General features: G+C 37.2%; 2 protein-coding genes across 2 annotated transcripts in view; one reads left to right on the top strand and one right to left on the bottom strand.

Moving 5' to 3' along the window:
* LOC107699396 (chromatin assembly factor 1 subunit A-like) overlaps positions 1-7,851 on the top strand; it is a 27,952-nt gene extending 20,101 nt beyond the window's left edge. The window contains exons 14-17 of the mRNA XM_016500634.1: positions 4,553-4,694; positions 5,438-5,681; positions 5,763-5,847; positions 5,928-7,851. Coding sequence (XP_016356120.1) covers positions 4,553-4,694; positions 5,438-5,681; positions 5,763-5,847; positions 5,928-6,052 — 596 coding nt within the window. The 3' untranslated portion in view covers positions 6,053-7,851. The remainder of the gene's footprint in view (positions 1-4,552; positions 4,695-5,437; positions 5,682-5,762; positions 5,848-5,927) is intronic.
* Positions 7,420-12,150, bottom strand: part of LOC107699423 (UBX domain-containing protein 6-like) — a 6,889-nt gene continuing 2,158 nt past the window's right edge. The window contains exons 4-11 of the mRNA XM_016500676.1: positions 11,002-11,130; positions 10,821-10,918; positions 10,666-10,741; positions 10,496-10,580; positions 10,182-10,401; positions 9,967-10,097; positions 8,488-8,636; positions 7,420-8,398 (exon numbers count right to left, since the gene is read on the bottom strand). Coding sequence (XP_016356162.1) covers positions 8,273-8,398; positions 8,488-8,636; positions 9,967-10,097; positions 10,182-10,401; positions 10,496-10,580; positions 10,666-10,741; positions 10,821-10,918; positions 11,002-11,130 — 1,014 coding nt within the window. The 3' untranslated portion in view covers positions 7,420-8,272. The remainder of the gene's footprint in view (positions 8,399-8,487; positions 8,637-9,966; positions 10,098-10,181; positions 10,402-10,495; positions 10,581-10,665; positions 10,742-10,820; positions 10,919-11,001; positions 11,131-12,150) is intronic.

The raw sequence follows: 12,150 nt of genomic DNA, 5'->3' as shown, positions 1-12,150 counted from the left end.
CCTATTGAATTGTATTGTATTAAATCAGTATCACATTTACAAACTCCCTTAAAAATCATTAAAAGCTGTCACTCATCTTAGTTCATCTCGATCTCACATTTATAATCAACGAAGCTCTCTACACTGCGCAATGAATCTCTTATTTACACCCTGTCTACACTTTGCTTATGAAAGGATTCGTGAGATACGTCTGTGATACATTACGCAATGCTGCAAAAACACGTAAAAACCTTTGAAGCTCCCCTGAGCGCAATCACAAGTATGATGATGATCGGGTCAGTCGCACTGGTGCTCCTAAAAAAAAAATGTCATAGTCGCACACAGTAGTTTTCAGTCGCAAATGCAACTGAAATGGTCGCACTGTAGAGCCCTGAAAATGCTTAACGCGAAACTATGCGTGTTGTTTATTCTGGGCTCACCTGCTTGCCTGTACATATTAGTTATGATTTAATAATGAAGAGGAGTATATTGAGTTTGGTCTTTATCATCGTAGTCATTATGCCGTGTTTTGCGGTATGGGAGAAAACACCATATACAGTCATGTGAAAAAGTTAGGACACCCTATTGAATTCCATGGTTTTCTGTATCAGGGCATCATAAAAAAATAACTGGTCATTGGCAGGTCTTAAATTTAGGAAAATAAAACCTCAGATGAACAGCAACACATGACATATTGCACCGTGTCATTGTTTATTTAACAAAAATAAAGACAAGATGGAAAAGCCATGTGTGTTAGGACACCCTTACTGTTAACATTGGAATTAAGAGGGTAAGTAACAGTCAGGCACTGCTAATCAAATACCTTTGATTAACTGATCATCAGCAAGTGTGAGCAGCTCTATAAAAGCAGAAGTTTTGGCAGTTTGCTGGTCTGGAGCCTTCAGGTGTGTGTTAACAATGCTAAAGAGGAAAGACATCAGCAATGATCTTACAGAAGCAATTGTTGCTGCCATCAATCTGGGAAGGATAATACGGCCATTTCCAAACAATTTGAAGTTCGTTATTCCACAATGAGGAAGTTTATTCACAAGTGGAAGACATTCAAAACGGACACCAATCCTTCCAGAAGTGGACGTCCCTGGAAATTCACCCCAAGAACTGACCGTGTAACGCTCAGAGAAATGGCAGACAGCCCAAGAACTTCACCGCAGACTCTACAGGCCTCAGTTAACATGTTAAATGATAAAGTTCATGACGGTTCAATTAGAAAAATATGGGACAAGCATGGCATATTTGGAAGGCTTGGCAGAAAAAATCCTCTACTCTAAAAAACATGACGGCATGGTTTAGGTTTGCAAAGTTGCATCTGAACAAACCATAAGACTTCTAGAACAATGTCCTTTGTACAGATGAGACCAAAGGGGAGATGTTTGGCCATAATGCACAGTGCCATGTTTGGTGAAAACCTAAAGAGCATATCAGCACAAACACCTCATACCAAAAGTCACATGCTGGTGATTTTGGGTTTGTCTTCTAGACACAGGTACTGGGCACCTCACAGTCATTGAATCGACCATGAACTCCTCTGTATACCAAAGTATTCTAGAGTCAAATTTGAGGCCATCCATCCAACAGCTAAAGTTGGGCCAAAATTGGGTCGTGCAACAGGACAATAATCCCAAACACACCAGCAAATCTACAACAGAACGGCTGAAAAGAAAAGAATCAAGGTGCTGCAATTGCCCAGTCATAGTCCAGACCTCATCCTGACTGAAATCATGTGGTGATATGTGTATAAACAAATGCCCACAAACCTCAATAAACTGGAGCAACGTTGTAAAGAAGAGTGGGCCAAAATTCTTCCAGAACGATGTGAGAGACTGATAAAGTCATACAGAAAATGATTACTTCAAGTTATTGCTGCTAAAAGTGGATCTACAGGCAGTTAAATCATAGGATGTCCTAACTTTGTCACACATGGTTTTTCCATCTTTGCTTTATTTATGTTAAAATACATGTATTTTTGTTAAAAATAAATAAAACATATGATGTGATATGTCATATGATGTTGTTCATCTGAGGTTTTATTTTCTGAATTTTAAGACCTGCCAAGGACCAGATAATTTACTATGTCCTGATACAGAAAACCATGGAATTCAATAGGGTGTCCTAACTTTTTCACATGACTGTACATATGCATACGTTATATTAATAAACTGCATATAAAATTTGATCTTAATACATTAACACTAGAACCGCTAGGGGTCGCTGTATACCTAAAAGCGCCAGCGGGTAAATTTTACCCATGCCCATGACAGCTGTTTTTGTATGGCTAAAGAAAATATTATTTCACCGTATTATGCTACTGTCTTCACAAAAAAGTGTCTAGAGTCATGAAATGATTGTCTAGTCATCAAATATATTTTTGTCCTGTTGTTTTATGTTCAAGGCTTTTTTATGCAGGCTACACTAGTCACTTTTCATAACGGTCAATATTAAGCTAAACAAGCCTGCACTCACAATGAGAATTAGAAGGAAGTAAATACAATGTCATTAATCAATATATTAAGATAACCTATGTTATTTAAATGACTAAAATAGCCTATAGACAATAATGAGCAATAATAATTCACCACATTGCATAGGATGATGCAATGACAAATTCAAGCGCACAGCTTTACCTAATTAATTATTAATTTGTTTAGTTATATCATTTATAATTTGAATTATGCAAGAAGAACACCAATAAACTTCGGGTAATCAAAAAAAAAAGAAAGTTTTTTTCATTAGCCTACATCAGATCGGATTTCTTTTCTTCAGGAAACTGGCAGACTAGAATAAATAGCAACACAGAAGTGAACAATAAACGGTAGAAATGGCTAAACAAAAATTAAATAATTAATCACAATTTTGAACAATTGTGAGTAACATTAGGATAAAACGTCTAAATATGATAGATTGATCGCCGTCAGATGCTGAGCCGACAGGACGCTTTACTTATCTCCCCACCGTCAGACTCTCTATTGCTCATGGCATTTAGTGCTTCTTATACCTCTTCAACATTCATAAATCGCCTTCTTTTACTCATTTTGTCTATATTTATGAAACTGATAACCGCTAATTCAGTGAGTGAAAGGCGTTGCCTAGCAATGTACTACGTTAAAACATAAGCGGCACAAAAATGACAGCGCGAACATACAGGCATTATATAGCGGGTAAATTTGACCCGCGCTGGCGCTTATAGGTATAAATGCCCCATTTTTTAATCTGGTTTTATCTAAACAGTTTTTAACAACAGGGGGTTGTAAATCACACACTTTTAGTAAAAGTCAGTGACTGGAAGACTTGAATGTTTTATTAAAAATCTTTTATGTACGTTTTAAAAACAGCCACGGGTTCTAGTGTTAAGCCATATTAAGTGTTTATGGTTTTCTACGGGAGGAAAACGCTTAACGAGAGACTGCGCATTGTGTTCCACAGCCATATCACCCTGCAGCCCAAAACTGGTTGCCCACTGACGCTATGCAGGGTTGAGCCTGGTCAGTACCTGGATTGGAGACCTGGGAAAACTAGGTTGCTGTTGGAAGAGGTGTTAGTGAGGCCAGCAGGGGGTGCTCACCCTGTGGTCTGTGTGGGTCCTAGCGCCCCAGTATAGTGACGGGGACACTGTACTGTAAAAAGCACCGTCCTTCGGATGAGACGTTAAACCGAGGTCCTGACTCTCTGTGGTTATTAAAAATCGCATGGCACACCTCGTGAAGAGTAGAGGTGTAACCCCGGTGTCCTGGCCAAATTGCTGGCACTGGCCCTTGTCTATCATGGCCTCCTAATAATCCCCATCCACTTGATTGGCACTATGACTCTCTCCTATCCACCTGTAGCTGGTGTGTGGTGAGCGCACTGGCACCGTTGTCCTGTGGCTGCAGGACAACGGTATATACGGTTATATCCAGGTGGATGCTGAACACTGGTGGTGGTTGAGGAGAGACCCCCAACATGATTGTAAAGCACTTTGGGTGTACAGCAATACACAAAGTACTATATAAATTAAATAATATTAAATAATAATATGCTATATAATAATAATATTCTGCTGTTCTGTAGTCGCGGATTAGTGGGTCTTGTCTTTTTCTCCTACAGGTGACCTGCAGGACCCTGTACGTTTTGGTACTAAATTCGTTTTAATTGTTTAACCTCCACAGTGTCTTGTCTCCATTGGCAACACACATGATTTGTGTTGATTGCAAGTGACGTCGCAGGTGGCGATTACACGTTACATTGTAATTTTCTTTTCTTTTTTTCTTGTCTTCACCACCTGGCTATTTTCGTAAAATGATGAGATTGAATTAAAAAAGTAAATAAAAAAATATTGCAAGTGACGTCACTTGCAGAAGTGCAGGTGTCTGAGAGTGCAAGTGCATGTCTGCAGCCAGACCCTTCTCGAAAATTCACACCCAAAAATGGGCAAAACATGAATATTTTCATTATCCACTTTGTTTGCATTCCTGAACAAAAGTAAATTGCCTTCATTACATGCCTTTAATACAGTTGCATTGTAAAACCCTCTCACATGTATTGCTGAGATGTTAATGTGTTTCTCACGTCTCTTCAGTGCTGTCACAGCTGCTGCCCTTGCTGCATGGGAATGTGAACAGCAGTAAAGTCATAATCAACGAGTTCCTGGAGTTCTGTCGCCAGCAAACATCCTCGCCCACAGAAAGTCCTCAGAATTGTAATGACAATGTCCCACCCAGGTAAACCAGCTTACAGTGTCATGCTGAAAGTTAGCATCAACCCAGTTCCCTTGACAAAACAAGATTTTGCCATTGGCTTTTGGATTACTGCAGAAAATAAGCGCTGTGACCAACACAAGTTTAAAATTCGTACTATTTTTTTTTTTTATTATTTATTTATTTTTTTATCTTCACAAATTAACACAACTTTTATTAATTTTGAAGCATAAATGCAATCAGAAATAAATTAAAAACAAAAGCTAGTGATGGGACAAATTGGAAAGTTTGAGTAGTTTGCAAGAGCTTTATTATAAACAATGAGGCTGTAAAAGTAGACTGATGAGTTTTCCTGTTTTGTGATGACCTTTAATGTCCCTGATAACATCTGTACTCCCCCTTAGCCACTTGTTGCAACAGCCTGTTTAAAGGCATATACAAGCTACAGAATATTACTGAGGCTTTTTATGTCATAGAGTAAAACATGAAAATATCGTGAGCTTTTGTTAAAAACAAACCCTTATTTCAGGCATTTACCAGAACCCCATTTAAAAAAAAAAAACATTGGGACATTCAAGAAGATGGAATTTGTGGTTATTTTGGTGTATATTTCTTAGTAAATTGAATGACTCATTTGCCTAATACCTGGAAAACATGTTGTCATTGACTTCCAGTTGCACTCTGGGGAGTGTTTTTGGCAGCATGTCAGAATTATGAAGCTACACAAAACACATTTCTAAGCATATTGTCTTATTATTTGGCAAAAGGATCCAAATCAGGCGTATCATAAAGGAGCACGCCGTGTACGAAAAGCGCTCCACTTACAGACGATGCTGCTGGTACGTGCATCCGGAAGTTCTGGCCCGTCATTCTCAGGAGGCCTTGTCCGTTCCCTGCCAGTGGACCTACCTCACCTCCGGCGCTCAGATTACCCGTGACGAGCACGCCGGCTCACAGGGCAACTCGCCCACCACGTCCAGTTCCACCACACCATCCAACAAGAGGAAAAGCGCCAGCAGTTTTTTTTTTTTTTTTTGCTTACTACCCATTTGTCTTCTGCTAACTTTGCTGTTTATTACACAATGTATTTAGACTGAGACCATGGAGACCGATGGCTTCCAAGCAGACACTGAAGATGATGAAGACGATGATTGCATCATCATTGGGGAACAATCTGGTTTGTGTATGTTGCTAATAAAGCTTGACAACAAACAAATCTGCCAGAATTAGCTTGATAAATGTGTTTTTTCTTCATAGGATTCTCTGAACAGGATGCCAACACATCCTTGCGACGAACCAAGAGAAACACGGAGCCCATGGACACGAATGCATCCAAAACTGCTGCTCTTGCCCTACCCTGCCTTACCCCAGCCACCACCTGAGATCTGACCCCTTCTTGTTGGGTTTGCATGCATGTGAACCAGACACTCAAAATCTGATCTACAGTTCAAAGGATCATACCGTATTAAAGGTCCCTGGAATGAATCATTTGTTTCCTCTTCTTTAAGTGGAGATGTGCTAGATGGTCTACTGCTCTTCTTCATAGGAGAGGTCCCACTTTTTGAAAGCGTGTAAAGACTCTGCTGGTACATTCATCAGCTCTGACACTGCTGGGCTCAGTGCTCCGCACCATTGTTTTAAATCCTTTAATTTTTTTTTCGCTCAGAATACTTGAAATGGTGTATGTCTTTCAAAAATAATGACAATTGAAATATATTGCACTTTTATATTCCATTTGCGTTTCTTTTTCTTCTACCCCCATCTTAACTTCTTTAGCCCACCAGAAGTCTTTCCCTTGTTCCAAGAGGCTTTGTATAAAAACAGCATATGCCATTTGTTGACCAGGCTGCCTTATGTGGTGTAAATACTATTTTTGTTTTTTTTGAACAATGGCGTAGAAGCTGAAATAGTATGTGGCCATCTAACGGGAAAAAACAGCAGCATTGGCATTTCTTTTGGTGAAGTGTTTTCTTAATTGTCTCGAATAAACTGCGCCGTAGTTTGCTACAATGGGTTTCCTACAAAGCTTGTTTAAATAAAGCATTATTTAAAAATGAACAATTTTTAATATGCTGTTAAACATTTTCCTTCCATGTGATCACATGTACAAGAGTTACTTTCTCAGAGACATTTGGTTTTTCACATACACGCATCACATTCGACAATGCATTTTATTTCATACATCACATCAAATGCAACAGAACACAACATTTTGAACTTGACAAAATATGTTAAAATACAAGCACTGTTCATTTATAATATAGCATGGTTTAATAAAGGAACAAGTTTGTGACAATATTCTTCTGCAACGGAATCAGTCTAATACCCAAAGTATTCACAAAAGCAGGTGCATTTTTAACCTGATTGTGCAAGATTTCCGGAGTCAGCCATTTTACAAAAACGGTCCATTGTACTCCATAATATTGCAAACTGGTATTTGTTATATTTTTCATATTTATAAACACTTGTTTGTAACGCAATCATTTACCATTTTACCGCTAGTTATAATTTAACTAGCTTCTAATGAAGCAAAATTCTTGCATGTTGATGGTAAATGGTTTACTTTTGTGTTTAAAAATCAGGTGGAGCTTTGATGCCATCACATAGCCTTTCAAAATATATTAATTTATTGGTTAATATATTTATCGTCTAGTGTCTGTGCTGTTTCTCTCCAGAAGTCATTTTTAACATAACCATTTGTAAATGCAAGGCTTCCGGTGTTTATCACTTCCAGTTACCTTAGCTGTTATGCTGCTAAATATTGCAAACTGATATTTATCATTTTAATTCATTATAACCATAAACACTTGTTTGTAGCGCCAACAGTTTTACAGTTTACTGCACTTTATTACTCTATTGATATTCTTCTAGTTTAGATCTAGTGGCTAATGAAGTGGAAATCTTGCACATTCACAGCTGGGCCAGTGTTGCAATCTTGTGGACAACTAGTGCAAAAAAAAAAAAAACTGGATGAAATTTGTCACGTGCATTGGGTGTATTCAATTAGCTGACATTTTAAATGAAATGAGTGGACATTTATCTGCATTGGGAGGTAGATTGTTGTTGGAGACCAGAGCTTTTAGTCTAATTTAAGTTGCGTTATAACATTCATGCGTAGTTTCATTTATGTTAAGCAGGAAATAAAACAAAAGACAATCAGAACTTGGTAGAGCTCACGTTAGATACATTTCAAACAGTGCTTCTGTTGTCACAATGAGATTTTATGGTACATCGACATTTCTCTCTCGGCAGTAGCTAAAAAGTGCTTTAAATGACAAGAGATCCTCTTAAAGACCATTTCCAACCGAACTGAGCATCTTCCATCATCATATAATGACTGGTCATGATACCTCAAGCAACAATGCATTAGAACAGAACAGATTGTTTGGAAATTGGCCCATATGGTGCTAACACTCCACATAACATCACTGACAGGAAAACCGTTTAGCACCATATAAATCTACCTAGCACATGCCGTGGACACACTCGATGTATCGGGCTCATCCTGTGAAACCGTGTGGGATTGTGGTGGTGGACTAGGAGCGGCGAGAGAGCGCAGGCAGGGACAGCAGTGACCGGGGAGACACAGCAAGACTAAATGTTCAGCTCAGGGTCTTGATGTTCTCTAACAGTGCTGCTTTAAGCAGAATAGCATTCTTTCCTCCGGCTGCCGCGATGTCTGCCTGCACTGCGGCGTCCCATGAGAAGGTCAGCAGAGCTGCTGGGGCCTGGAAGGTGAAAACAAAGGTATGATTCAAGTATTAGTCATTTTTTAATGAATTAAAATTGTAGATGTTTGAACTTGAACTTGAGCTACCAGGTTGCACTCATTCAGAGCCAATTCCTCATCATCCTTCAGTTTTTGTCCTCCGGGTGCCATCAGCTCAAAGGGTTGCCAGCCGTTCTCTAGAGAATCGCGCACAAACTGGTACAACGCTGCTACCCTCTCCCACGCCAGGAAAGTGCCTGCAGAGCATTTCAAATTGAATTTATGCTGAAGAACAAGTTTGCCAAAAGAAGACAACACACATCTATGGGGCAAAGCATTCTGGAAGGTTTAAAAGCATCAATGTGCAACTCACATTTGATAAAAAAGGCTATTTGAGCTGTTTGTCAACATCATGGGGTTTCATTCAAACATTTTATGCCAAAGCCCTCTGAAAGACCCCTTACCTAAAAATCTAGAAAAAAATATATATATATATACAAAAAATATTACAATATAAAATGGTAAATATGAATTTTTAATAAATAGGGAAACTATTTGGTTAAAATATAGCTGTAAATAAAATAGAGATTAATCTCATTTTCAATTTGTTTTTATTTTAGTTTAACAAAAGTATTTTTTAAACATTTTCAATTTTCTTTTACAATTTTTAAACTACTGTTTAACACTTTATTACAATATATAATATTAAATGTATATTTTTCATTTATAAAAGGTATACATGTGTGTTAAATATTATAGGGAAAATATTTGGTTCTGGCTGCCAAAAGAATACTTTTCAATTTTATATAATTTTTTTTTATTTACTATATATAAATATGTTAAACAGTATAGTGAAAATATTTGGTTAAACTATGGCTGCTAATGGAATACATTAATTGTTTAATCTAATTTTATAATGTTTTATATTATTTTTTTTATTTTATTTACTTTTTACACTATTTTTGCTTTGCCGTTTACAACTATATTACAATACAGAATGTTAAATACATATTTATTTTTCCATTAATAAAGATATTGTATCAATGTGTTAAATATTACGTGGAAAATGCCTAACAATGGAATAAAATAGATTTAATTTTTAATTCAATTTTATTACTTTTTGTACATTATTTTTCACTATTTACACTTTTTGTTACACTAGTTTTATGTGTGTGTGTGTATATATATATATATATATATATATATACACGCACACATATTCCTAATTAATATTAATAACAATTCAAAACTACCCACCCTGTAGTATATTTTCATCCGGTAACCGCACTCTCAGAAGCACGTAGTTGTACTTTCTTCTCTCCCTCTGCTCATCTTTTTCACGCATGGCTTTGGTTCGCAGCATGCTGATTTTGTAAGTTTGCCCACTTACAAAGAAATGAAGGGTCTGTAATTTTTATGGTAGGTTTATTTTAACGGATGGAGACAGAATACCGACCAAAAAAAATCCAGAAAAAACACATTATATAAAGATTAGAAATTGATTTGCATTTCGTATATATATATATATATATATATACACGCACACATATTCCTAATTAATATTAATAACAATTCAAAACTACCCACCCTGTAGTATATTTTCATCCGGTAACCGCACTCTCAGAAGCACGTAGTTGTACTTTCTTCTCTCCCTCTGCTCATCTTTTTCACGCATGGCTTTGGTTCGCAGCATCGTGTTTCTCTCCACGATTTCACTCCTGCGATGAAGGAAGATCATAAAAATACGGTAAGGCTTTTATTAGCTTAAACAGCTCAAACGCCACTGTTGTTCATTTCTTTACTTCAGTTGCTGTTCTCTTTTCAGTTCCTCCGCGGTCAGATTGTAGAAGTCTGGGGGAAGCTGGAAGTGTGTGGCATGCTGTGAGGGTCTGAAGACCTGCATCTGACGGTCCAGCTTGGCTCTGACCGGCTCGCCCTTCTGCAGCCGCTCCAAATGAACCTTCATCTGCTCCAGAGCCTCCGATTCCTGCACCGGCAGCACCAGGAACTCCTCAGTCCTGTCTGAGAGACATTATTCAGACGGAGAGCATGTGAGGACTTGACGTCAAAGATATTGCACACTTTACCCTTAAATATAACACTATTTGCACATTACCTTCGCCATCTACTGGCAGCGTGGTGCTTTCAAATCCCAAGGCCTGAAGATACTCCCGAGATCCTTCAATCCCACTGACTTTGTCCTTCATAAATAAAAGGACAAAACATAAGTGCATTTGCTGTTTGAATTGACATTTTTCTCGATCCTGGCAGTGAAAATGCTCATACCTGAAACACTTTATTGCCAAGTTTGATCTTCCTGTACTTTTCCTCAGTCGGATTCTTACAGATGTTTTCGACGTACCTGTCCACGCATTACAGGTTTCAGTTAAACATTATACAAACACTCAGATATTGTTGCGCAAGGTTCAAATAGTCCTCACTTGCTAATGACATCAATGGCAGCCTTTACTTTCTCTTTGTCTTTATTAAAGGTGTGAATCATCATAATGGAGGCCTCTATCGCATCCTCTGAGAACCTCTGTGAGGAAAGAAGAACCTTCAGGAACATCCACACGTAAGCTCTTCAAAAAGTCATCAAGATTTTGTCTGTAATAACCTCACCATCAGAATGGCCTCCTTTATGTGCATTTCTCTTTCGGTCTTTGTTAAGGTTTTTCCAGTGAGAGGACAGATAAAGAAAACTCCCGACACTGAGAAACAAGACAGATCCTTCTGTGGAACACCAGAGCCCTTGAAAAGGTACAAATCAATATGGTCAGGAAAAGGGTAATGCTGCTATTGAAATGAGCCTGTACTGGATCTGAAATCTTAAAGGGACAGGCCACTCAAAAATGAAAATTCTGTCATCATTTATTCATGGAACACAAAAAGAAGCATTTTGAATGATGTACTGGCCTCCAAAAAGGCTCTTATGCATATTTTGAAGGTGAATGGGGACTGGAGCTATCAAAATGACCAAATATTTCATAGAATAATAGCTTAAATTGCTCACAAAATCTATTCCTCACAAATAGTTAGACGGTATACTCATGAGTCATTCTGCAGCTATTTAATTGCATTATTTTATATTGCAATGTAATCAGACTTTATATTAAAATGTAATCAGGCTTTTAATTAAAATATTTTTATATATTATTTTATGAAAATAATATTTGAAAAAAATTGACTTCTATATTCCTCAGATGAAAGGTAGGAAACACTGAAAATTTTATTTTTTTAATATAAATGAATTAAAAAACAAATCACCCAGTATTTTGCTCCAGTCCCCATTCATTTTCATTATGTATATATTTTGTAATTTTTATCTCAATTTTTAGTAAAATATTTAAAAAGTAATATATTGTTTGACCAAAAAAAATATATATATATATAATAATAATACATACATACATACCTAAAATTATTGTATTAGGCATTTCTGTCACTTCTGAAATGATGGCTACGCCCCTGGTGTGACAAAATGTTAGCCTATAGACTACATAATACTTTTAAAGCTCTTTTTTTTTTTTTTTAATCTTGGCTTACATAAATTTCTACATATGCCACGTCAAGCCATAGCATCATTAAACTAGCATCTAACAATACACAAAAGTGTTTTTTTTCTTTCTAACCTATGGTTCTGTAATCATAAAGGGTGCTGTGTAATTTGCCTCCTGACTAAGCATTTAAAGAATTTAGGGGAAGCATTTAAATAATCCTGTGAAGGCACTTAAAGAATGCAGAATCGATTCGAATCAAATCGAATCGTTG

The sequence above is a fragment of the Sinocyclocheilus anshuiensis genome, unplaced genomic scaffold, assembly GCF_001515605.1.
Source record: "Sinocyclocheilus anshuiensis isolate Anshui unplaced genomic scaffold, SAMN03320099.WGS_v1.1 scaffold766, whole genome shotgun sequence".
In the NCBI taxonomy this organism is placed as follows: Eukaryota; Metazoa; Chordata; class Actinopteri; order Cypriniformes; family Cyprinidae; genus Sinocyclocheilus; species Sinocyclocheilus anshuiensis.
Note: the sequence above shows the minus strand (reverse complement) of the source record. Positions and strands in the feature narration are given on the sequence as shown.